The 27,730-nt window shown below is 33.7% G+C and overlaps 2 protein-coding genes and 1 long non-coding RNA gene across 4 annotated transcripts; 2 read left to right on the plus strand and 1 right to left on the minus strand.

Moving 5' to 3' along the window:
* The first annotated feature begins 1,231 nt into the window (after positions 1-1,231).
* LOC123669495 lies at positions 1,232-15,125 on the plus strand. Its single transcript, XR_006745762.1, has 3 exons — positions 1,232-1,247; positions 14,551-14,553; positions 14,852-15,125. It is a non-coding gene; the product is annotated as an uncharacterized LOC123669495 (long non-coding RNA).
* On the plus strand, positions 6,957-12,071 carry LOC123669492 (carcinine transporter). 2 transcript variants are annotated; one of them, XM_045603098.1, is made up of 8 exons: positions 6,957-7,010; positions 7,131-7,367; positions 7,460-7,624; positions 7,737-7,995; positions 8,082-8,708; positions 8,905-9,086; positions 10,912-11,090; positions 11,857-12,071. In XM_045603098.1, exons 1-8 carry the CDS (start codon positions 6,957-6,959, stop codon positions 12,044-12,046), a joined length of 1,893 nt encoding a protein of 630 aa, XP_045459054.1. In that variant the 3' UTR covers positions 12,047-12,071. The 2 variants fall into 2 exon arrangements, with proteins under 2 accessions (XP_045459054.1, XP_045459055.1); XM_045603099.1 differs by lacking the exon at positions 6,957-7,010 and having other exon boundaries at positions 7,149-7,367; positions 11,851-12,071.
* Positions 12,546-27,633, minus strand: LOC123669493 (major facilitator superfamily domain-containing protein 1-like). Its single transcript, XM_045603100.1, has 11 exons — positions 27,567-27,633; positions 27,286-27,413; positions 27,054-27,204; positions 26,528-26,653; positions 25,966-26,171; positions 23,602-23,815; positions 23,194-23,407; positions 23,013-23,110; positions 13,934-14,046; positions 13,650-13,743; positions 12,546-12,911 (listed from the first exon to the last, which is right to left on the minus strand). The coding sequence occupies exons 2-11, from the start codon at positions 27,407-27,409 to the stop codon at positions 12,659-12,661; spliced, it is 1,593 nt and encodes a 530-aa protein (XP_045459056.1). The 5' UTR covers positions 27,410-27,413; positions 27,567-27,633; the 3' UTR covers positions 12,546-12,658.
* Positions 27,634-27,730: the final 97 nt, after the last annotated feature.

Consider the following 27,730-nt stretch of genomic DNA (forward strand, 5'->3'; position numbering starts at 1 on the left):
TACATTTTAAAATAACATCCATTTACCCGTTTCTTCTTTACATTTCATATCTACAGAAAGATCTCATAGATGGCGTTGCTTTAAAATTGTCTTGTCTACTTATATCCATTTAATTATGTTTATCGGCTTAGTTACTTGTATTGCGTGATTTTTATAGTGTGAAGCTAGCTTATATAGCATGGTTATTAACATAATAACAACAACATTCAAATATGCGTCGTTAGATTACACGTTGTTACAGAATGCGTTGAGGAAATAAAGGTTCAGTGCTAGTTCCCGGTAGGTGATAGCATGATAATATGTAGCCTATATGTTGACCCGACTTCTTAATAATATTCGTGCCAAATTTGAAGTAAATACATGCGGTACTTTTTGAGTTTATCCCGGACATACATACAGACAAACAGACAAACAGACAAAAATTCTAAAAACAATATTTTTGGCTTCGGTATCGATAGTAGATCACACCCCAAGTATTCTTTTTAAAAAATATTCAATGTACAGTTTTGACTTTCCTACCATTTTATTATATGTATTGATTATCAAAAAGTCCTAATAAAAGACATAACAAAAAAAGTGTCCTGAATTGTGACTTTGTTGCACCGAAGGTGCGGTATATATATATTGAGTTTCCTTCGGCCGAATTGAGTAACCTCCTCCTTTTTTGAAGTCGGTTAAAAAAGACTTCATCCAAACCGGCAGCGAATCATTTTAACTCTCTCTTCTACTACCAATCCTTCACGATTTACTAAAAATACCGAGCTTAGCTCGGTCACCCAGGTACTATTATTATTATGTACAGAGATCTCTTCGATGATTGTATGGAAAGTTATTGTAAACTATTGTGTGTTTGAAACCGGGATTCCAAAATACAATTTTCATATATGTATGTTATCAAGGCAACTAAAGAAAAACAAATAGGTACTGTTTTTTGATGTAAGACTGTAAATATATCAATAACATTTGTTATTGTTTTCCATGTACATAAAAGATTATATAAGTCGGTACATTAGTTTAATTATTGTTACTTTTAAAAATTCTTTCGAAATCATCATAACGTTGAAATAGACGTTGAATAGGTAGTATTGAAAAAATAATTATTGTGTCTCGTCATCATCATCATCATCACATCGACCTTTCGCAGTCCACTACTGGACATAGGCCTCCACAAGTTCACGCCAAAAATGGCGTGAACTCATGTGTTTTACCCATAGTCACCACGCTGGGCAGCGGGTTGGTGACCGCAGGTCTAGCTTTTTCGCACCGAAGACGCTGCTGCCCGTCTTCGGCCTGTGTCTTTCAAAGCCAGCAGTTAGATTATCTCGCCATCGATCGGCTTTTTCAATTCCAAGGTAGTAGTGGAACTGTGTTGTGTGTGTGTTGTATAGTCTGTGCAAAAAATATTAAGCCAGAAATAAAAAAAATAACGAAGCAACGCTCAATCAGAATCGCAATTATCTTCACAAATTTGTAAACAGAATATTATTATTAAATTAAAAATTATTACCATCATAAAAATGAAAAATTAGGTCTCTCTTCTTATATAGGCGTAGGTAGTACACCTGTACTTCTTAAACTGTGCATCAAAAAATAATTTTTAACAAAAAAAAACCGACTTCAAAAAGGAAACTAAAAAGTGAAAAATAAATTTACTTAGTACAAAGTAATTCGTATTTTGATTTAGTTAATCAGAAATGATTAAATAAATATTTTATAATTTTGAAGTCGGTGCCAAGTAAAACAATAACTACTCTAGTATCTACTCGTAAGTTGTATTCAGTTTTCTTTCATAATTTGTTTCATTGACTATTAGGTTGAATACCGTTATTATTCTGTTATTGTTTTGAAATATCTAATAATATATTTGTTATTGTAGCCAGGTTGTTGTAGTATTTACTTGGCACCAACTTCAAAATTATAAAATATTTATTTAATCATTTCTGATTAACTAAATCAAAATACGAATTACTTTGTACTAAGTAAATTTATTTTTCACTTTTTAGTTTCCTTTTTGAAGTCGGTTTTTTTTTTGTTAAAAATTATTTTATTTTACAATTTTTAGTGATGGGTAGACCTAACAAGGATGCTTTTTCTCTTATGTCGGGGGTTCGGAAACATACACAATACACAAACACCCAGATCATGACAAACATCTATATGGCCAATACAAATGTCTGTCGTGCGCGGGGACTCAACCCACTAACACCAGCGCAACAGCCGGTGCTGTAACCGCTGCGCTAACGCGTCGACATACTATGAGTAAAGTTCGCTATCAGGTGTACGTAATAACAACCGGGACTGACAGCCTAGCGTGTTCTCCGAGGCTAGGTTGGGAGAACCACAAGGATTAACAACTAGACCGAAAATAAATATTTGTATAAACATAAATATCCACTCCGAGCGGGAATAGAACCCGCGACCGTCGGTGTTTAGGCGCCGCCGACACGGCACATGCACAATTATATCAAAGCGGTCGTCAAACAACAAAGGTAACTGCTGTAAATTGTTGAGAAATTCCCTCGAGTGTTTATGGGCTCCATCATCAAACCTGGTCCTGCGACACAGATGATCACACAGCAGGTAATAATAATAAATCGTTGAAAAGTTCCCTAGACTATCTTTCGTCTCCATCATCAGACTTTAATGGCACTTGTAACTCATATAGGTGCAAAGTTCTCATCAATAGAAACGAATTAAGTTCAAACAGCAGGTAATTGCTATAAGTCGGTGAAGAGTACCCTCGACTATCTTTCGTCTCCATCATCAAACTGAAATGGCACTTATAACTCATATATATGCAAAGTTCTCATCAATAGAAACGAATTAAGTTCAAACAGCAGGTAATGGCTATAAATCGTTAAAGAGTTCCCTCGACTAACTTTTGTCTCCATCATCAGACTGTAATGGCACTTATAACTTATACAGGTGCAAAGTTCTCATCAATAGAAACGAATTAAGTTCAAAAAGAAGGTAATTGCTATAAATTGTTGAAGAGTTCCTTCGACTATCATTCTTCTCCATCATCAGATCGACTCCAGACCTTTATTAAATAGTAGTGCTTTATAGTACTTAATGAAAACATGATTAAATTTACTAGTCACCCTTACGATTTTTGAAAGTTTCTCTCGATTTCTCTAGCATCCCATCATCAGATCCTGGTTTCCTTATCATGGTACCAAACTATGAATATCTCCTTTCCAACAAAAAAAGAATTATCAAAATCGGTTCATAAACGAAGAAGTTATCTCCGAACATACATAAAAAAATATATATATGTACGGTCGAATTGAGTAACCTCCTCCTTTTTTTTGAAGTCGGTTAAAAAACATAGTATTTAAGGAAATAAGTTTATTATAGAGGAATAATAGCCTTGATTGTAAGGATATTAGTACCCCTAGCGATGAATATACTTTACTTACTAACAATGCTCGTAAAACACTTTTCGTAAACAAATTTTTAATACATTTTTAACCGACTTCAAAAAAAGAAGGAGGTTACTCAATTCGACCGTATATATATTTTTTTTTTTTATGTATGTTCGGGGATAACTTCTTCGTTTATGAACCGATTTTGATAATTCTTTTTTTGTTTGAAAGGAGATATTCATAATTTGGTACCATGACAAGGAAACCAGGATCTGATGATGGGATCCCAGAGAAATCGAAGGAAACTTTCAAAAATCGTAAGGGTGACTAGTAAATTTAATCATGTTTTCATTAAGTACTATAAAGCACTACTATTTAATAAAGGTCTGGAGTCGATCTGATGATGGAGAAGAAAGATAGTCGAGGGAACTCTTCAACAATTTATAGCAATTACCTGCTGTTTGAACTTAATTCGTTTCTATTGATGAGAACTTTGCATATGTATGAGTTATAAGTGCCATTACAGTCTGATGATGGAGACAAAAGATAGCCGAGGGAACTCTTTAACGATTTATAGCAATTACCTGCTGTTTGAACTTAATTCGTTTCTATTGATGAGAACTTTGCATATGTATGAGTTATAAGTGCCATTTCAGTCTGATGATGGAGACGAAAGATAGTCGAGGGAACTCTTCAATGACTTATAGCAATTACCTGCTGTTTGAACTTAATTCGTTTCTATTGATGAGAACTTTGCACTTATATGAGTTACAAGTGCCATAAAAGTCTGATGATGGAGACGAAAGATAGTCGAGGGAACTTTTCAACGATTTATAGCAATTACCTGCTGTGTGATCATATGTGTCGCAGGACCAGGTTTGATGATGGAGCCCATAAACACTCGAGGGAATTTCTCAACAATTTACAACAGTTACCTTTTGCTGTTTGACGACCGCTTTGATATAATGGTGCATGTACCGTGTCGGCGGCGCCTAAACACCGACGGTCGCGGGTTCTATTCCCGCTCGGAGTGGATATTTATGTTTATACAAATATTTATTTTCGGTCTAGTTGTTAATCCTTGTGGTTCTCCCAACCTAGCCTCAGAGAACACGCTAGGCTGTCAGTCCCGGTTGTTATTACGTTCACCTGATAGCGTACTTTACTCATAGTATGTCGACGCGTTAGCGCAGCGGTCACAGCACCGGCTGTTGCGCTGGCGTTAGTGGATTCAATCTCCGCGCACGACAGACATATGTATTGGCCATATAGATGTTTGTCATTGTCTGGGTGTTTGTGCTTGTGTATTGTGTATGTTTCCGGACCCCCGACACAAGAGAAAAAGCATCCATGTTAGGTCTACCCATCACTAAAAATTGTAAAATAAAATAATTTTTAACAAAAAAAAAACCGACTTCAAACAGGAAGCTAAAAAGTGAAAAATAAATTTACTTAGTACAAAGTAATTCGTATTTTGATTTAGTTAATCAGAAATGATTAAATAAATATTTTATAATTTTGAAGTTGGTGCCAAGTAAATACTACAACAACCTGGCTACAATAACAAATACAAACAACACACACACAACAAACAAGTATAAAAAATATTATTAGATATGTCAAAACAATAACAGAATAATAACAGTATTCAACCTAATAGTCAATGAAACAAATTATGAAAGAAAACTGAATACAACTTACGAGTAGATACTAGAGTAGTTATTGTTTTACTTGGCACCGACTTCAAAATTATAAAATATTTATTTAATCATTTCTGATTAACTAAATCAAAATACGAATTACTTTGTACTAAGTAAATTTATTTTTCACTTTTTAGCTTCCTGTTTGAAGTCGGTTTTTTTTTTTTTGTTAAAAATTATTGACACATTGTAATATTGGTAGTTTACCTACTAGAGATAGATCTATGATGTGACAGGTTTTTTTTAACATCTCTACCTCAGATATCCTTTCAAAGACTAGCCCGTTGGCACAGTTTGTAGTGACCCTGCTTTCTGCTCCGGGAGTTGTGAGTTCGATTCCCACCCCGAGTCTAGATGTATATATTTATTTAAATATTTATATATGTACTAGCTGCTGCCCGCGACGTCGTCTGCGTGAACGCTATACAGCACCAAAAATACCTACGATTATACATTTTAAAATAACATCCATTTACCCGTTTCTTCTTTACATTTCATATCTACAGAAAGATCTCATAGATGGCGTTGCTTTAAAATTGTCTTGTCTACTTATATCCATTTAATTATGTTTATCGGCTTAGTTACTTGTATTGCGTGATTTTTATAGTGTGAAGCTAGCTTATATAGCATGGTTATTAACATAATAACAACAACATTCAAATATGCGTCGTTAGATTACACGTTGTTACAGAATGCGTTGAGGAAATAAAGGTTCAGTGCTAGTTCCCGGTAGGTGATAGCATGATAATATGTAGCCTATATGTTGACCCGACTTCTTAATAATATTCGTGCCAAATTTGAAGTAAATACATGCGGTACTTTTTGAGTTTATCCCGGACATACATACAGACAAACAGACAAACAGACAAAAATTCTAAAAACAATATTTTTGGCTTCGGTATCGATAGTAGATCACACCCCAAGTATTCTTTTAAAAAAATATTCAATGTACAGTTTTGACTTTCCTACCATTTTATTATATGTATAGATTATTTATAAGTATGTTTATCGAAAAAAAAAGTAAGTAGCTATACCAGTCGGTTGTTACCTGTTGTTAGCAAACGAAAAAACCGACACCTTACCTTACCTAACAAAAAAAAAACAGCAAAATCGGTTCATAAACGACGAAGTTATTCGAGAACACACATAAAAAATGTATATACCGTCGAATTGAGAAACATCCTCCTTTTTTGAAGTCGGTTATAAACGATTTTTTTTTTGTAACTTAAATTGTTAATAAATTTTGCAATTTTTTGTGTGATAGAAAATCATTCCGACCATTTTTCACGTTTTTGAATTTGTTGACCAGAATAATGTACCTACACAATCACAAGATAATCTGATAATCAAATTAAATCAAATCGAATCTAAAATAGCTTTATTCAAGGCTTCAAAAGAAATTTTCGAATCGTCTTTTTACAATTGAAAATTTGAAGAAATTAATTATTATTTTAAAAATTTAAGCTACCACCGATTCGGAATATAGATTCTGCAAAAAAGAACCGGCAAGAAACTTCGCAATTACTCTTTTAAAAAGAATATATAAACTATGTGTAATAAAAAAATAATTCAAAATCTAGAAAATATATAAGATTTATTTCATTAGAATTATAATTTTCATTCAAAAAAGTATTCATAAAAAGATGTATTAAACTTATTTATCTATTATAAGCCAAATGTAAAAATAATGTGAAGTTTGGAGTATCTAATAACATTATTAGGTCACATTTAGTGTACTCCATACTTATACACACGACATTTAATTTTAATCTATTAGATTAATACTGTATGGCTTCCGCCAATACCAAGTTAGTTACTACAACTACAGAACGCAAGTAGCAGTTATTCTTTACGAACTGAGTCCATATATACCGTAAATAAATAAATAACAATGCCTGACAATTTAAATCACTCGAAAAGTTACAGTAAACAAGAGAAACCGTCGGTAATAATTTATTTAAGAACATCAGCTAAACAAAATTTTACATAAACAATAGTGATACTAATAATATTTTTGAAATAATAAAAACACAAAAGATTTATTAGAAAAATGTATTTATTTAAGGTAAAAGATACAAATGATGATGCGATAGATTTGGATGACGTGCTGCCAAAAATTGGTGAATTTGGAATTTATCAAAAATTTCTGTTGTGGTTTGTGTGTTTACCTGCTTGCCTACCTTGTGGATTCTGTGCATTTAATCAGCTATTTATGACTGATACCCCTGATCACTGGTGCAAAGTTCCAGAATTACAAAATGTGACAGAAATGAATCGTAAAATTCTATCAATTCCTCGAAAGGTAAAGTACCAATATATTAGTTACCTCGTAACAATTTAACGCTTAAATATATATGTACATAGATATAGGCAGATATTTCTTTTTAATTTTAGGCAGATAATTCCACTTTTGAAAAATGTCTTCGGTATTCTGTTAATTGGACAGACTTGTTGCAAAATGGGAAGTTATTTGAAGCAAATGAAAGTTGGCCAGTAGAACCTTGTTTGGATGGCTATGAATACGACAAAAATGAAGTAAAATCTTCCATTGTAATTGATGTATGCCACATTCATTTATTTATTTATTTTGGAAATATTTAATATATCCTTTTATAATTAAAAATTAATAGTAAATTTTAATTCACTATTAAAAATGCATTACGCATTACAGTTCGATTTAGTTTGCGAGTACGACGTATATCCTACGCTTGGATTAGTGGCTTTAAATGTTGGAGGACCAATTGGAGTATATTCGTTCGGTTTATTAAATGATCGCATAGGCCGCAAAAAATCATTTTTCGCTTGTTTATCAACACTTTTGCTTGGTAGTATGATGACGGCTTATGCACATGAGTACTGGTTTTGGGTATTAGCAAGAGTTATTGTCGGGCTGACTATTCCTGCTGTCTATCAAATACCTTTCATAATTTGTAAGTATATAAATCTTCTGGATTAGCACTTATTTTTTCTTGAAAAATATGTAATTATTGTTATTGTTTCTAAATTTATCTTTCAGCCTTAGAATTAGCGGGACCTAATTACAGATCTTTTGTTACGGTCATGACTTGTATATTCTATACTTTAGGCTTAATTTTACTTTCGGGTGTAACATATGTATTACGAGATTGGAGATCACTAGCACTTGCTACGTCTGTACCGTTCTTCTTCTATTACCTCTACTGGTTTATTTTACCGGAATCTCCAAGATGGTTATTAATGAGAGAAAGGCTAGAAGAAGCCAATAACATCTTGAAAACAATTGCTAGAATTAATGGTAAGGAATTGCCAGAAGAATATACGACTAAACTTCAAAAACAAGTTCTTGAACAAAAAGAACATGGAATAAAAGAAAAAAAATCAGCTAGTGTATTTGCTTTATGCAGGACTCCCAATATGAGGCTAAAAACTATTTTAATTACTTTGAATTGGTGTGCGTCTGAAATGGTTTACGTTGGACTAAGTTATTATGGTCCTGCTATTGGAGGCAATCAATACATGAGTTTTTTCCTATCATCAGCTGTAGAAATACCAAGCTATGTTGTGTGCTGGTTTTTAATGGACCGAGTTGGACGTCGCTGGCCACTTTGTTTATCTATGGTCATCAGTGGAATTTTTTGTATTGTTACTGTACTTTTACCAGAAGGTAAACTATTTATTAATCTTTTCAACCTCTTTAAATATCACTCAATACAATAAAACTATAAAAATAGCTAAGTATAATAATAAATAAGCTATATATAGTATGACTAAAAATTCTTCTAATTTTTGATACTAAAATAAAATGTTTTAATTATTCTGATTCTTTACAGTAAACAAAAATGTATTTTGAACTTTTATAGATGCTGAAACTGAGACTTTAATACTGTTTTTAATATCGAAATGCTTTATATCAGCCTCATTTTTGATTATTTATCCATATGCGGGCGAACTATATCCCACAGAACTAAGAGGCATTGGTATCGGTACCTCCGCATACATTGGTGGACTGGGATTAATCATCATTCCATTTATAAACTATTTGGTAAAGTTATATGCAATTGTCACACATATTTTAATTAAGTTAAATTATATAGTATGGTTTAAAACATTTTGTAAAATATATTTAAAACTTTTTATAAATATTTTGAATTGTACTATTTGTGTTGTAGAATGGCTTGTTAATTTTTTTATGTTAAATAAATATAAATAAATATCTACACAATACACACAAGGTTGTTTAAAGTAAGCAACTTAATGCTTGTGTTAAAGGTAACAGCCGACTGGTATAGCTACATTTTTTTTCTATAAACATACTTATAAATAATACATATATAAATATATATAAATAAATATTTATATTACACCCAGACTCGGGGTGGGAATCGAACCCACAAGTCTCGGAGCAGAATGCAGGGCCACTAGAAACTGCGCCAACGGGCTAGTCAAACTAGCGGATGTTGTATGAACATCTGAAATAAGTCTAATAAATATTACGAAGTAACCACGCTTCGTAGTTTTGTTACCTCCCATATTGAAGAGAAGGATAGTTTAATCATTTAGAACAGTCGGTAAAAGTAGTCAACATAAACGCAAATTAAAAATTATACCGCTTCGATTTGAAAATTAATTTAACGTTAGATATCATAATTCGAAAAAAAAATTAAGATAAGAAAATTTGTACATTAAACGCAGTTTAAACAGGGGAGTCTTTAGGTATATAATCTTTTGAATAAACAAAGGTGTCACAAGTCAAAGGTGTCAATTTTTAACCGACTTCATTAAAATGGTGAGGTTCTCAATTTAACTGTATTTTTAATACCGTGATTTGTCATTGCGCAACAGAATGAATTTAAAAAATATTTCTAATCAGACTCGAAAAGTTATAATCATATTATAGTATTTATTTGTAGATGTAAAAACATAAAACGAATCGTTATAATTGTATTTGCTTGCAAACGAAAAAAAAACCGACTTAAATTACATCGACAAGTAATACAACGTAGGTAGACAAAAAAATTGTCAAATAAAAACGCATTACCAAAGATTACTCAAAAAGTTGTAATCATGAAAAATGTAAATGAAATTTAAATGCGACCACATGATAAACATTAGCTTTCGATTAAATTAATATATGATATTTTTTTATATAATATTTCGATTAAATAAAAAGTTATGCGTTAATACAACGTAGGTCGACAAAAACATAGTCAAGTAAAAACGCATTATTAGATATAACTCGAAAAGTAGTTGTTATGATCTCAAAAAAATTGAAATGGGACCAAATGACACCCACCACTTTCGGTTAAAAAATTTTTTGTCGAAATCGGTCCAGTCAAAAAATACAATCGAATTAAGAACCTCCTCCTTTTTTAGAAGTCGGTTAAAAACTATACTTAGGCTTCACTGGTATTGAATTTCGCGGGTACAGCGGGACGCAGATCAGGGAACAAATTTTGTGTTTATGGTTACTACTTCAATTACTACTAGGGGGCTCTTAAAATTTGAAGTATTTGGGCAGACGTGCTATCTATTATATAAAGACTTTTAACATGTCATCATATTCTGAGGCAGTTTTGTACCGCTTTTAACTTCTCGACAAAATATAATAATACTTAGTCCATATTGCGTTACCGACAATGAGACACACTGTAACTATAAATTTGACATTCTTAAATTTCTTAAATTTATACTTATGTAAATACATTTACGCAAATAGCATATGCATATAGCGAAACAATAATTAAGTTATAACTTGCTCACTTTCTTTTTTCAAAAACAATATTTCAGTAGGTACACATACCTACTAAACGCTACACACATAATAACTACATTTAATCCGAATAATAGAATAGATATACCTTATGTAGGGAACCAGCAACTTAGTTCTACCGTTGGTGCTTATGGGTGCTGTATCGGTTGTTGGTGGAATCACAGCACTACGCCTACCAGAAACACTGCATTGTCCTTTACCACAAACAGCTGAAGAAGGGGAAGAGTTTGGGAAAGATTGGACTTATCGAGACTGTTTAGCTTGTGGTGGTCAAAGGTAATAAAATAAGGTTACAAAATTGAAAATTTATTTCTAATAAAAAAATTGATTAATATAAGAAAAAATGTATTGATGAAAAAATACCAACATATAGATGCTATATAATGCATTTGGATTTAGAATCTTACATAATAAAAGAACTTTAATGAAGAGATGTCGATTGACTGCTACGTGTAAAGGTACTTATGGTTTGGTTTTCTTCGTTTTGTTGTTGTATAGATTAATTAATGTTGTACAACTTTCTTCAATACTTGTACGTATTTTAGATGCCTGATGATGATCCAATAAAGGATCGAAACGTCGCATGAATTTGCAAATAGTGGTTTGATTGACACCTTATGTCCACTTTCCTGCGAACCGTCAAAGAATATAGATGCTATATGCAAATTGCTGTGTGGTTACTTACGGCAGTAAAGAATATAGCCACCCCCTCTCTTTTCGTGGGTGTCGTAAGAGGCGATTAAGAGATAACACAGTTTCACTACCACCTTGGAACTTAAAAAGCCGACCGATAGCGGGATAACCATCCAACTACTGGCTTTGAAATACACAGGCCGAAGCCGGGCAGCGGCGTCCTCGGTGCGACAAAGCGAGCCCTGCGGTCACCAACTTGCCTGCCCAGCGTTGTGACTATGGACAAACACAAGAGTTCACGCCGTTTTAGGCGTGAACTTGGGGAGTCCAGTGGACTGCGATAGGCTGAAGTGAAGTGTAGATGCTGACTCTTAACTAATGCTTTTTAATTTTGGTTTTCCAGGATCAGTGTATCAGAATCAGATTCGTATGAAAATTTAGATCAACTAGAATTAACGCAGGCTCCGTCCGTAGAAGACATACTGCCAGATTTACAACCTGTGCGTCGAAATTCAATGAAAAAGCTGGTTCGACAAGCCAGTACGGTGGAAACGCAGCGTGATAAAGACGGGACATTAAAGATGGCCTATTGGTTTTGAATGCATCATTAAACCTAATAACATATACCAGTATTTTTACATAATTATTCAATTTAAGTTTGTAACAATAACTTATTGTAAAAGAAAGACCTAGTTTAGGTACTTCTCAATTGTTCTGGTCCGTAAATTACTAAAAATTTGACACAATATTTGTTTGAGCCGATTTGAAACAGTTTGATTCGGCTTTTAGAACCGAATAAGGACATTTTTAGTGATGGTCATAATATCATCTCAAGCGTTAATAAGTTATTATGAATAATTATAATTTACCCTAGCATACAAATAAAAAATAATTCTCAGTCTAATTTACAGAGATTTTAAAAAAAATAGGTACTAAGCAATTTTCTTTCTGTATAAAATGTTCGACTGCTTTTGCGACTGCGAGTTAGCAATCTAATACCTTCTTTATGGGAATGAAAGAGTAATTGTAAATGAACTTTCATGCCAAATAAAAAATTATATTGCTATTAGGGAATGATTTCATAAACGAAAAAACCTATACATTTAATTTTATTATATATTTATATCAATTTAATAATACACATAATAAAATAATGTCACGATTAATTTTACATTGATACATATTTACACATACATAGTCGAGTCCTAAATCTAAGGTCTATCTGGAATGTTTGTGGCGGGCAATAATTGCGCGATGTATCGCGAGCGAATGCGATCGGATTGCGCCTGTGCAGGATCGCGCAGGGGTGGTCCGCCACTCGCCGCGTCACTTGGCGAACTGTCCTCACCTCCCGCGCCACTTCGACCCCCCACTTCCCCCGCCGGAGTCACATCCAGCTCATCCTGGTCAGAACTGTCCGCATGCTCGAGCAGGTTGGCCGTCTCATCGGTACGAATGCTTGTCCTAATCAAGAAATTGTTATGTAAAAAAGTTCATTTTATTTAATAAATAGCTCTATAGTTTAACATGGCTTGTCAATTAACTTTTGGTTAAAATCAAGGATTATATACACCCTATGAAAATAAAAATAAAAACAATACTTACAAATAACAACCTTTAAACAAGATATATTTAAACTGAAGTTTTTACTTTTTGGGTTAAAATCACTACATGATATTATTATGTTACGTATAATGCAAACCTTACCTAATAACCTAATAAACAATAAATCAGCAGTTCTAAGTACGTAACTTGTAAATTTCAGGCGACAACATAAATTGCTATTAACGACAACATAAATGCTATCAAGCGATAACGAAGCGAGCAAGAATGCTGCACGCAGCAATCGTTACTAAATTGCCATTGTCGCTAATGAAGTATTTGACAGTTAGCGACAAATCAGCAATTATTGCATGTAATTATTAACACAGCGCAATCTCTGCGCCTTTTTTTCATCATAATCATCCAATTTATATTCGTTTTATATGTTCAAACAAATTCAAATAATCATTGGCGTAATCGCGAAAATCTATATTAATCAGTTTCTCTTTCCCTCTTAAATACTTATGGCAAATTATTATGTTACTAAGTGTTTACCTTTTTTCAGACTCAAGAAAGGCCAGTCAAACAACATGTACTTCAATACCGCTTAAAAATAATAATTAAATAATCATATTGTTTGTAATTAAGAGTTACACTTACTTTTTCAATGCTTCTCTCTGACTAGGCGACAGATTAAGTATTCCGTTGTTGGCCGAATCCATAATGTAGATAAGTACTGCCGCTATCAATGACACTATAGATATAAATAAATATTCACATTTAATGTCAATATTAATAAAATGTAACAAACATTTTAAATAACCACTATAATTTCATTTACAAATGTGCAAAGAAAAAAAAATCAAGTGCAACTCGTTTAGTATAATTATCTGCTTCGGGCATTATACACATTTCAATACTTTCATGTAACAAATAAATCTTACCAAATAAGCATCCTAAGAAGAACATTTCCAGCATGAGATATCCATATTTGTCAACAATCATACCAGCAAAAATAATAACGGTAGCCAAGCCTAAGTTTTGAACTGCTTGGCATCTAGAATCAAACATATTAATATGTTAATGGGAAAAATTAAAACATAAGGTTTGATTACATTAACTTGTTACTACTAAACTTTCTTGATCGAGTTGTGACTAGATTTGATTAAAAAAAAAAGTGACAATTGTTTGCTTTTAAACGAAAAAACCGACTACATATTACATTGATAAGTAATACAACATATGTAGTTGAAAAATAATTAATATACATTCATCATTACAGCCTATACAGTCCACTGCTGGACATAGGCCTCCACAAGTTTACGCCAAAAATAACGTGAACTCATGTGTTTTGCCCATAGTCACCACGCTGGGCAGGCGGGTTGGTGACCGCAGTACTGACTTTGTCGCACCGAAGACGCTGCTGCCCGTCTTCGGCCTGTGTATTTCAAAGCCAGCAGTTGGATGGTTATCCCGCCATCGGTCGGCTTCTTAAGTTCCAAGGTGGTTGTGGAACCTTGTTATCCCTTAGTCGCCTCTTACGACACCCACGGGAAGAAAGGGGGTGGCCAAATTCTTTAGTGCCGTAGCCACACAGCACAACATACACATAATATACATTATTAAGGTAAATTAAAAATAACTCGTCTGACCTTGATCAAAAAATTCAAATAGGAAAAGAGAAGCGCCCACTTTTTTATTAGAAAAAGATTTTATTTATTTATTTATTTAGGATCACCAGTAATTGTTAACACTAATTACACAATAACGTAAACCTAATCTTAATAAATTCATCAGTAAAAATTTACACATTAAAAAAATACAGTACATACAATTGAGAACCTCTAAGGTCGCTTAAAAAGGCTGTGTGAACTTGGCACCCGACTTTGGAAAAAATGTTTTTTTTTGGATTCATTTAATAGATATTGGTTAGTAGTTGATAGTAGTGACAACAACTTTTTTTGTAGTTGTACAAAAAAAATTTTTTTGGCACCAAAAAATATTGCATCCCCCCACATTTAAAATAAAAAATTTTTTTCTTCGATTCTTATAGAGGAACGTTGATAGATGATTGTAGTGCATTTTGTTTTGTTTTTAGTAAGCTAGAAAAAAAATAATTAAAAATATAAAAAATAATAAATTGCGAGCAATTATCGTCATGAATTTTACCTCTATAAAATAGATTTGAAAGCCTCAATAATTACAATTACAGGTTAATTGAACGATAATTTCCGTAGCGATTTATAGTCATCACTTTTTTAGTTTGTGATAAATTAATATGACATACTCGTAATATATAACAGTATCAAATGCAGTGAAAGTAAGAAAACCAGTGATTCAGTGCGAGCCAGTTACCGATGGATGGTCTTCACAATTACTGCATACGTCTAAAATGATTGAGGGACCTCTATAGAGGTTTGAGTGAAAAGATTTTCGTTTGTAGTTGAGTAAAAATTACAGAAAATTGAAGAGACAGCCGCGGAAGTACGAAAATATCGATTTCTACATGTTCCGTGTGAGCCATTACATATGGTTGGTCTTTACGATTACTACAAACGTCACAAATCATTGAAGGACCTCCAAAGAGGTATGTAGTGAAAAAACTTTCGTTTGTAGTTAAATAGAACTTACAGAAAATTGAAGTGAGACCCGCGGGAGTACGAAAATTTCGACTTCGACTGATTCGGTGCGATCCAGTTACCGGTGGATGATCTTCACAATTACTACAAATGTCATAAATCATTGAGGGACCTCCAAAGAGGTTTTTAATTAAAAGACTTTCGTTTGTAGTTGAATAGAACTTACAGAAAATTGAAGTTAAAACCGCGGAAGTACGAAAATTTCGACTTCGACTGATTCGATGCGAGCCAGTTACCGATGGATGATCTTTACAATTACTACAAACGTCATAAATCATTGAGGGACCTCCAAGGAGGTTTTTAATTAAAAGACTTTCGTTTGTAGTTGAATAGAACTTACAGAAAATTGAAGTGAGATCCGCGCGAGTACGAAAACTTCGACTTCGACTGATTCGGTGCGAGCCAGTTACCGATGGATGGTATTTACGATTACTAAAAACGTCATAAATCGTTGAGGGACCTCCAAAGAGGTTTGTAGTGAAAATACTTTTGTTTGTAGTTAAATAAAAATTACAGAAAATTGAAGAGACAGCCGCGGAAGTACGAAAATATCGATTTCTACATGTTCCGTGTGAGCCATTACATATGGATGGTCTTTACGGTTACTACAAACGTCTTGAATGATTAAGGAGCCTCCAAAGAGGTATGTAGTGAAAAGACTTTCGTTTGTAGTTGAATAGAACTTACAGAAAATTGAAGTTAAAACCGCGGAAGTACGAAAATTTCGACTTCGACTGATTCGATGCGAGCCAGTTACCGATGGATGATCTTCACAATTACTACAAACGTCATAAATCATTGAGGGACCTCCAAAGAGGTTTTTAATTAAAAGACTTTCGTTTGTAGTTGAATAGAACTTACAGAAAATTGAAGTGAGATCCGCGGGAGTACGAAAACTTCGACTTCGGCTGATTCGGTGCGAGCCAGTTACCGGTGGATGATCTTCACAATTACTTCAAACGTCATAAATCATTGAGAGACCTCCAAAGAGGTTTGTAGTGAAAAAACTTTCGTTTGTAGTTAAATAGAACTTACAGAAAATTGAAGTTAAAACTGCGGAAGTACGAAAATTTCGACTTCCACTGATTCAGTGCGAGCCAGTTATCGATGGATGGTCTTCACAATTACTACAAACGTCATAAATCATTGAGGGACTTCCAAAGAGGTTTGTAGTGAAGAAATTTTCGTTTGTAGTTGAATAAAACTTACAGAAAATTGAAGTGAGACCCGCGGGAGTACGAAAATATCGATTTCTACATGTTCCGTGTGAGCCATTACATATGGATGGTCTTTACGGTTACTACAAACGTCTTGAATTATTAAGGAGCCTCCAAAGAGGTATGTAGTGAAAAGACTTTCGTTTGTAGTTGAATAGAACTTACAGAAAATTGTAGTTAAAACCGCGGAAATACGAAAATTTCGACTTCGACTGATTCGATGCGAGCCAGTTACCGATGGATGATCTTCACAATTACTACAAACGTCATAAATCATTGAGGGACCTCCAAAGAGGTTTTTAATTAAAAGACTTTCGTTTGTAGTTGAATAGAACTTACAGAAAATTGAAGTTAAAACCGCGGAAGTACGAAAATTTCGACTTCGACTGATTCGATGCGAGCCAGTTACCGATGGATGATCTTTACAATTATTACAAACGTCACAAATCATTGAGGGACCTCCAAAGAGGTTTGTAGTGAAAAAACTTTCGTTTGTAGTTAAATAGAACTTACAGAAAATTGAAGTGAGACCCGCGGGAGTACGAAAATATCGATTTTGTACGTTCCGTGTGAGCCATTACATATGGATGGTCTTTACGGTTCCTACAAACGTCTTGAATGATTAAGGAGCCTCCAAAGAGGTATGTAGTGAAAAGACTTTCGTTTGTAGTTGAATAGAACTTACAGAAAATTGAAGTTAAAACCGCGGAAGTACGAAAATTTCGACTTCGACTGATTCGATGCGAGCCAGTTACCGATGGATGATCTTCACAATTACTACAAACGTCATAAATCCTTGAGGGACCTCCAAAGAGGTTTGTAGTGAAAAGACTTTTGTTTGTAGTTGAATAAAACTTACTGAAAATTGAAGAGACAGCCGCGGAAGTACGAAAATATCGATTTCTACATGTTCCGTGTGAGCCATTACATATGGTTGGTCTTTACGATTACTACAAACGTCACAAATCATTGAGGGACCTCCAAAGAGGTTTGTAGTGAAAAAACTTTCGTTTGTAGTTAAATAGAACTTACAGAAAATTGAAGTGAGACCCGCGGGAGTACGAAAATATCGATTTTCTACGTTCCGTGTGAGCCATTACATATGGATGGTCTTTACGGTTACTACAAACGTCTTGAATGATTAAGGAGCCTCCAAAGAGGTATGTAGTGAAAAGACTTTCGTTTGTAGTTGAATAGAACTTACAGAAAATTGAAGTTAAAACCGCGGAAGTAGGAAAATTTCGACTTCGACTGATTCGATGCGAGCCAGTTACCGATGGATGATCTTCACAATTACTACAAACGTCATAAATCATTGAGGGACCTCCAAAGAGGTTTTTAATTAAAAGACTTTCGTTTGTAGTTGAATAGAACTTACAGAAAATTGAAGTTAAAACCGCGGAAGTACGAAAATTTCGACTTCGACTGATTCGATGCGAGCCAGTTACCGATGGATGATCTTTACAATTATTACAAACGTCACAAATCATTGAGGGACCTCCAAAGAGGTTTGTAGTGAAAAAACTTTCGTTTGTAGTTAAATAGAACTTACAGAAAATTGTAGTTAAAACCGCGGAAATACGAAAATTTCGACTTCGACTGATTCGATGCGAGCCAGTTACCGATGGATGATCTTCACAATTACTACAAACGTCATAAATCATTGAGGGACCTCCAAAGAGGTTTTTAATTAAAAGACTTTCGTTTGTAGTTGAATAGAACTTACAGAAAATTGAAGTTAAAACCGCGGAAGTACGAAAATTTCGACTTCGACTGATTCGATGCGAGCCAGTTACCGATGGATGATCTTTACAATTATTACAAACGTCACAAATCATTGAGGGACCTCCAAAGAGGTTTGTAGTGAAAAAACTTTCGTTTGTAGTTAAATAGAACTTACAGAAAATTGAAGTGAGACCCGCGGGAGTACGAAAATATCGATTTTGTACGTTCCGTGTGAGCCATTACATATGGATGGTCTTTACGGTTCCTACAAACGTCTTGAATGATTAAGGAGCCTCCAAAGAGGTATGTAGTGAAAAGACTTTCGTTTGTAGTTGAATAGAACTTACAGAAAATTGAAGTTAAAACCGCGGAAGTACGAAAATTTCGACTTCGACTGATTCGATGCGAGCCAGTTACCGATGGATGATCTTCACAATTACTACAAACGTCATAAATCCTTGAGGGACCTCCAAAGAGGTTTGTAGTGAAAAGACTTTTGTTTGTAGTTGAATAAAACTTACTGAAAATTGAAGAGACAGCCGCGGAAGTACGAAAATATCGATTTCTACATGTTCCGTGTGAGCCATTACATATGGTTGGTCTTTACGATTACTACAAACGTCACAAATCATTGAGGGACCTCCAAAGAGGTTTGTAGTGAAAAAACTTTCGTTTGTAGTTAAATAGAACTTACAGAAAATTGAAGTGAGACCCGCGGGAGTACGAAAATATCGATTTTCTACGTTCCGTGTGAGCCATTACATATGGATGGTCTTTACGGTTACTACAAACGTCTTGAATGATTAAGGAGCCTCCAAAGAGGTATGTAGTGAAAAGACTTTCGTTTGTAGTTGAATAGAACTTACAGAAAATTGAAGTTAAAACCGCGGAAGTAGGAAAATTTCGACTTCGACTGATTCGATGCGAGCCAGTTACCGATGGATGATCTTCACAATTACTACAAACGTCATAAATCATTGAGGGACCTCCAAAGAGGTTTTTAGTTAAAAGACTTTCGTTTGTAGTTGAATAGAACTTACAGAAAATTGAAGTTAAAACCGCGGAAGTACGAAAATTTCGACTTCGACTGATTCGATGCGAGCCAGTTACCGATGGATGATCTTCACAATTACTACAAACGTCATAAATCATTGAGGGACCTCCAAAGAGGTTTTTAGTGAAAAGACTTTCGTTTGTAGTTGAATAGAACTTACAGAAAATTGTAGTTAAAACCGCGGAAATACGAAAATTTCGACTTCGACTGATTCGATGCGAGCCAGTTACCGATGGATGATCTTCACAATTACTACAAACGTCATAAATCATTGAGGGACCTCCAAGGAGGTTTTTAATTAAAAGACTTTCGTTTGTAGTTGAATAGAACTTACAGAAAATTGAAGTGAGATCCGCGCGAGTACGAAAACTTCGACTTCGACTGATTCGGTGCGAGCCAGTTACCGATGGATGGTATTTACGATTACTAAAAACGTCATAAATCATTGAGGGACCTTCAAAGAGGTTTGTAGTGAAAATACTTTTGTTTGTAGTTAAATAAAAATTACAGAAAATTGAAGAGACAGCCGCGGAAGTACGAAAATATCGATTTCTACATGTTCCGTGTGAGCCATTACATATGGATGGTCTTTACGGTTACTACAAACGTCTTGAATGATTAAGGAGCCTCCAAAGAGGTATGAAGTGAAAAGACTTTCGTTTGTAGTTGAATAGAACTTACAGAAAATTGAAGTTAAAACCGCGGAAGTACGAAAATTTCGACTTCGACTGATTCGATGCGAGCCAGTTACCGATGGATGATCTTCACAATTACTACAAACGTCACAAATCATTGAGGGACCTCCAAAGAGGTTTTTAATTAAAAGACTTTCGTTTGTAGTTGAATAAAACTTACAGAAAATTGAAGTGAGATCCGCGGGAGTACGAAAACTTCGACTTCGACTGATTCGGTGCGATCCAGTTACCGATGGATGATCTTCACAATTACTACCAAGGTTTGTAGTGAAGAAATTTTCGTTTGTACTACAATAAAAGTTATAGAAAATCAACGTGAGAGTTGCGAAAGTACGAAAAAATAGATTTCAACATAAATTTCGTAGACAGTATCCGCCCATCCGAGAAGAACCTCGTATTCATGCTCCTTTAACGGTACAACGCGTCTTTTGAGAGCGGACTATTCACTTCTTTATACTACTTCTATTATATTCACTTTTTGATATATTTGTATCTTTGCGTAAAGTAGGTAACAAGCAATTTGTTTCACCGATAGACTAATGTAGCGTCAACAGTGTTGTCAATAGTGACTTCAACATTACTCTCATTTTCGGTAGATTCCAGGCATACGCATAACGTGATTTTTTTAAATATTGTTCCTGTTTTGCGACAAATAAATAAAGATAATCTTTCGACATCTTAGCGTTTATTGCAATAGTTGCAATGTCCCAGACACCGCTACTCTACAGTACTAGTCTGTCTTTGTCATCGATAAACCGCAAATGTTTTAAAGACTCAAGAATAATAAGTGGCATATTTGCCGCATTGCAAGACGCATTTATTTTGATTAATATGAAAACTGAATAATTTCAAAATTTGTAGTCACAATTATATATACCAAAAAAACAAAGTTGTAAAGTGACCATTATCATTACAACCGTATTATTTAGGTCGTCGTGTCCGTACGACAAATTTTCATAATAAAAATATTCAATATGTATTTAAAATAAACTAAACTGTGAAGATCATCCATCGGTAACTGGCTCGCACCGAATCAGTCGAAGTCGAAGTTTTCGTACTCGCGCGGATCTCACTTCAATTTTCTGTAAGTTCTATTCAACTACAAACGAAAGTCTTTTAATTAAAAACCTCCTTGGAGGTCCTTCAATGATTTATGACGTTTGTAGTAATTGTGAAGATCATCCATCGGTAACTGGCTCGCATCGAATCAGTCGAAGTCGAAATTTTCCTACTTCCGCGGTTTTAACTTCAATTTTCTGTAAGTTCTATTCAACTACAAACGAAAGTCTTTTAATTAAAAACCTCTTTGGAGGTCCCTCAATGATTTATGACATTTGTAGTAATTGTGAAGATCATCCACCGGTAACTGGATCGCACCGAATCAGTCGAAGTCGAAATTTTCGTACTCCCGCGGGTCTCACTTCAATTTTCTGTAAGTTCTATTTAACTACAAACGAAAGTTTTTTCACTACATACCTCTTTGGAGGTCCCTCAATGATTTGTGACGTTTGTAGTAATCGTAAAGACCAACCATATGTAATGGCTCACACGGAACATGTAGAAATCGATATTTTCGTACTTCCGCGGCTGTCTCTTCAATTTTCTGTAATTTTTACTCAACTACAAACGAAAATCTTTTCACTCAAACCTCTATAGAGGTCCCTCAATCATTTTAGACGTATGCAGTAATTGTGAAGACCATCCATCGGTAACTGGCTCGCACTGAATCACTGGTTTTCTTACTTTCACTGCATTTGATACTGTTATATATTACGAGTATGTCATATTAATTTATCACAAACTAAAAAAGTGATGACTATAAATCGCTACGGATATTATCGTTCAATTAACCTGTAATTGTAATTATTGAGGCTTTCAAATCTATTTTATAGAGGTAAAATTCATGACGATAATTGCTCGCAATTTATTATTTTTTATATTTTTAATTATTTTTTTTCTAGCTTACTAAAAACAAAACAAAATGCACTACAATCATCTATCAACGTTCCTCTATAAGAATCGAAGAAAAAAAATTTTTATTTTAAATGTGGGGGGATGCAATATTTTTTGGTGCCAAAAAAATTTTTTTTGTACAACTACAAAAAAAGTTGTTGTCACTACTATCAACTACTAACCAATATCTATTAAATGAATCCAAAAAAAAACATTTTTTCCAAAGTCGGGTGTCAAGTTCACACAGCCGCTTAAAAATCTAAATAATTGTGTTTGCTTGCAAACGAAAAAAAAAACGACTTCAATTACATCGACAAATAATACAACCTAGGTAGACGAAAAAAATAGTCAAGTAAATACGCATTATCAAAGATTACTCCAAAAATTTTAATCAGATCTCGATGAAATTTAAATGTGACCGCATGATAAACACCGGCTTTCGATTAAATTAAAAATCATCAAAATCGGTACACCCAGTAAAAAGTTATGCAGATTTTCGATGGTTTCCCTCGATTTCTCTGGGATCCCATCATCGGATCCTGGTTCCCTTATCATGGTAACACACCTAAAATATCTCCTTTCCAACGAAAAAAGAATTATCAAAATCGGTTCATAAACGACGAAGTTATCCCCGAATATACATTAAATATATATATACGGTCGAATTGAGTAACCTCCTCCTTTTTTTTAAGTCGGTTAAAAAATAGCACATTGCACAGTAATATAAATAAAATACTTACATTCCGAAAGCAGTACCTAATTGATTTTCTGGAACAATCATGGCAACAAGAGGCCATAAACCACTGGCGAGTAGGGAATAAGATGTTCCTAAAGATATCTGTAATAGAAAAATAATGTAAAAATTTTAAGGTCATTAAAATTTATTATTATTATTCACCTCAAATTTAATGCAAGGCTTACCACTCCAACATAAGGGTTGACAAAAGTAAACGCCATCAGAAAATGAGATCCAATAGTCGTTATTATACTGAGAATAACCCATGTAACGTTTCTTCCTGTCTTGTCGATCAGTATTCCAAAGAAGGGGCTCAGAGCAGCGGAAAGCAAATATACCATTGAGTTCACGGTATTTGCATCTTGGGGAATATAGTCGAATTTACGTTCAAAGAATAATCTGGGAAAAATATGTATTATATTTTTTTAATATTTACCAAAAAAAAACTTTTTATAACTTTACTTTCTTCACTAATTAAGACTTATTATTTTATATCAATAAAAATAAACTACGTGGTTCTCTTTATTGTTACTATAATGTAAGATATTTTATTTAAAACAAAGACAGGAATAAACATAATTTGCTTTACTTACTTTCCTAAAGCAATGAATGGGAAGATGGCTAAATAATAAGCAACACAAATAACAGACACAAGCCAAAACACTGGTTTGAAATGTAAGACATCTAGGATATGGAATGGTTCATCTTTTGCTTGTTCCTGTTGACGTCCTAGTATCCTCTCGGCCCTGTGATCCATCCAACCCAATATCAAACCACAGATAAGAGATCCCAGGCAAGTCATAGACGCTAAAAAACATAAAAATTATAAAAAAAATAGCCGCTCATTTACTTCCTTAACTTTTTTTCTTTTATTAATTTTCATAAAGGATCATACATAAAATACGTTAGCAAACAAGAGTGAAGGGGTGGCTTTGTTTAGTGTGACGAGATGTGACAAGGAGGTCTATTTTCAGTTTTTTTTTTTTTATAAACTAATACTTCTTAATTTTTTTCCATGACGATGGAAAGTCATTATCACATACTAAGAAACTTATTTATTTATGCTTCACTTCAGCCTATCGCAGTCCACTGCTGGACATAAGCCTCCCTAAGTTCGCGTCAAACTTTCCGGTTCTCCGCAGTCCTCATCCAGTCCCCACCTTCCATCTTACGTAAATCGTCGGTCCAACAAGTCGTAAAACGTCCCACGACTTATTGCTCAGTTCGCAGAGTTACACAATAAATAAATTTCTAAAATAAAAGTAGCCTTAGTTACTCATTATTACATTAGTTCTCTGTCAGTGAAAGTCCCGTCAAAATCTGTTCAGTCGTTTCAGAGATCAGTCGGGACAAACAGAAAGAAGGACTAACAAAAATTGTAAAAAATGTTATTTTGGTATATGTACCGTGTATACATCCATATGCATTTAGTAAAAGGCGGTTATTTTAATATTACAAACAGACACTCCAATTTAATTTATTTTTATAGATTACTTCTTTCAAAAATGTACTAGACACAATAATAACTCAATTATATGCACGTTTTGCAGTCAGTCAAATATTTAATTTTCTGACAACAACAATTTTTAACCGATTTCCAAAAAAGGAGGAGGTTCTCAATTCATTTTTTATGTGTGTTACGTTAGGACATTTGACAGGGTGGACAGATTTCGATGATTTTTATTTTAATCGAAAGGTGGTGCATGTCATGTGAACCCATTTAAATTTTCGACTTATATGTATGTAAATAATGCATATTTACTTGACTATTTTTTCTTCGTATTATACTGCATAACTTTTTACTCGGTTTACAAATTTTAGTAATTATTGTTTTATTCGTAAGCTGATACTTGTCTCGTATTTTGATTTAAATGTTATTTTGATCTGATCACTACTTTTGAGTAATCTTTGATAACGAGGCTTTACTTGACAATTTTTTCGACTACCTACGTTGTATTACTTGTCGATGTAATTGAATTCGGTGTAATTGATTATAATAAACTATTTAAAAAATACTATGGGCCAAGCTCGATTTCGACGTTTATCACTGATACCAATTGAAAACAAAGTCGCATCAAATTTAGATTTAACCGAAGTCAACGTAAAATGTATAGTCGGTCAAGAAAGTGGTGTTATTGGTTTAAAAATGTCTACTTAATTAGGATTCCGTACCGAAAGGGTGCTCGACGGGACCATATTAGCGTACCTCCGCTGTCTGTGTGTCTGTTACAAGACTGTACTGTAATGTTTGGAACAGTTACAGGTAGATATTTTCTTTTATTGTCATAAAATAGCTTTATTTGTTCATCAAAATAAGTTTCAATTTGTATTTGGTTTTTAATTTTATCACGGAGTCGACTGTATTAACAACAAATCTGGAGTATGTCGAATTCAGAACACGACGAATGCGAAACAAACGATTTTAAATAGTTTAGTTGGGGTCCTTATTTACATTTTGTCCCAGGGCCTTTAGTTACCTAGCTACGCCACTGCATATGTGTATACTCGAATTAGACGCAGTCAAATTTAGACCACTGGGCGATCACTAGTTATAAATAAATAAATAAATGAGACATTTAAATCGCGCGCCACTTTTCTAACATGGTTGCTATTTTTGGAAAAAGATTTAAACACAGAAAAGTATATTTAGTGAAGACAAAAAAATATAATTTATGGTTAAGCTATAATTTGGGACAATACTTTCTTCAGCTACTGTGGAAAAAGTGTTTTCCACCTTTGGAATTGTTCATAGTAAATTAAGAAATTGTATCGTTATTGTGTTGTTAGGGATTTCCCGAGTGTGACGCAGTGTGAAAAAGGACACGGAGTATTTTATGGATGGCTCTTAACATGCTAATTTATAAACTAATTTTTTAATGTATCTTTAAACCTAATTGTTAACAATAAACAAATACCTATGCTCATGTGAACCTATTATCATTGAAATAAGAACAAACCTATAAACAATGCAACGCCAAGCTTCTCATAGCCTCCATAGTAATTGGCTACCCATCTGTATATAGGTTCCATAACCCAGAAGTTGACTGTACTTCCAAATCTAGAGAAAGACAGTTGCAGTCCAAATACCATATTAAGTTCTTTACCATTAAACCATAATACCACATAATTGTTCACAGCTACTTGTAATGACTCGCCTCCAATACTAAAAATATATTGATAACATTCAGATTTAAGAACTTTATTATACATAGTAACAACATTATGCATAGTGAAAGTAGTATAATTACATCTCCGTCAAGATGAATCTGTTTATAGAATAGTAATCTAATCAGATTCCATACAAAGATGATTTTAGTGAAAATATTTATATATTAAAATATTCACAATCAAACAATGTAATTTGAATATTTGTCAGACACACAGATGTCAGAGCATTGTCAAAATTTCATAATAGTAACTGCAGTCAGATCCCTATAAATGAAAGTACTAATATTATAAAGATTAAAAACTTATAATTGCAAATTGGTAAAATTATAATATTAATTGTCTATATCTTACCCAAATATGAATCGTCCAAGTATCATGCACCAATATGCATTTATGTACACACCAAATGCAAAAACAACTGCTCCAATAAACACAATAGTCATATATATAATAGTTCCTAATCTGACACCAAAACATCTAAAATATCATTATTATATTTAAAATTGTTAAACGTGCAGAGAGTCAACTATTTCTAAATATGCAACTTAATGTGTGGTTAGCAACATGTACATACATATTTGTAATAGTTTTTTAATGTACATATACATCATATGTGGTCACAAATGGTAGGCCACAGCAGAAAATATCCTGCTCAAAATCTGGAATAGCCCAAGTCTCAGCAAAATAATACTACTTTTAAGCAGTTGTGATCCTGTGGTGATTAAGGTAACCAAAGCTTCTGGGGAGAGGGGGCTTGCTTATTCAGATCAGACTCAGAGTGGGATCAAACCCACAATCCAAACCAAATGCGTAATATTACATATAAAATTTATATACACTGTTACATTGATTCTTTGTTAAATGATGTAATACAAACCTGTCAACAAGATAACCGCCGATAAAGCATAATATTACATTTGGCCATGAGTATATTGAATAAAGTAGAGCAAACTGTGATGTGTTCAAGTGTGAATCATCTTTAAAATTATCAGCAAGAGCTCCTGGCGTATCATAACAAAAGTAGGAACCTATAAGAAAAAAAATACATATCACAACATTTTTTCAAAGTCATACTAATATAAGTAAAAAAATAACAATAACAGACTTACCAAAACAAAGAAAGCACATCAATATGAGGGCTATAAATCTGTGTACTCGATTGGCAGGATGACACCAGGAAGTAGGAGCCTCCTGGGTCGATCTTGTACTTCCACCTGCTTCTGCATGCTCCATTATCCTTAAAAATTAACAAATATTCAAAAATAATCACAAAGAGAAACGATATAATCAACGACTACCCAGTTTTTTACACAATTTATATTGTGTTGATTAAAATAGCGTGGTATTATAACAATCATATAAATACATATAACAATGATAATATACTTACACAATTAATACCAAGAATTATCGTCCTATATATTAAATGGACTTGTAAAAATAACAAACATAGGAACACAAAAGTTACACATTACATGTTTGACAATAATTTGACATGTTAATACTATTAAAATGATAATATAGCCTTTGTAACCTTTGTTACTTGTATCAGTA

Source organism: Melitaea cinxia, chromosome 3 (assembly GCF_905220565.1).
Source record: "Melitaea cinxia chromosome 3, ilMelCinx1.1, whole genome shotgun sequence".
NCBI lineage: Eukaryota > Metazoa > Arthropoda > Insecta > Lepidoptera > Nymphalidae > Melitaea > Melitaea cinxia.

Coding starts and splice junctions, on each gene's coding strand:
- LOC123669492 (XM_045603098.1), top strand. CDS start 6,957: ATGCCTGACAATTTAAATCACTCGAAAAGTTACAGTAAACAAGAGAAA. Junction 7,368..7,459: donor TTCTATCAATTCCTCGAAAG/GTAAAGTACCAA, acceptor TTTTAATTTTAG/GCAGATAATTCCACTTTTGA. Junction 7,996..8,081: donor TCAAATACCTTTCATAATTT/GTAAGTATATAA, acceptor TTTATCTTTCAG/CCTTAGAATTAGCGGGACCT.
- LOC123669493 (XM_045603100.1), bottom strand. CDS start 27,409: ATGGAGCATGCAGAAGCAGGTGGAAGTACAAGATCGACCCAGGAGGCT. Junction 27,205..27,285: donor GATGTGCTTTCTTTGTTTTG/GTAAGTCTGTTA, acceptor TTTTTCTTATAG/GTTCCTACTTTTGTTATGAT. Junction 12,912..13,649: donor CAGAGAGAAGCATTGAAAAA/GTAAGTGTAACT, acceptor TTTCTTGATTAG/GACAAGCATTCGTACCGATG.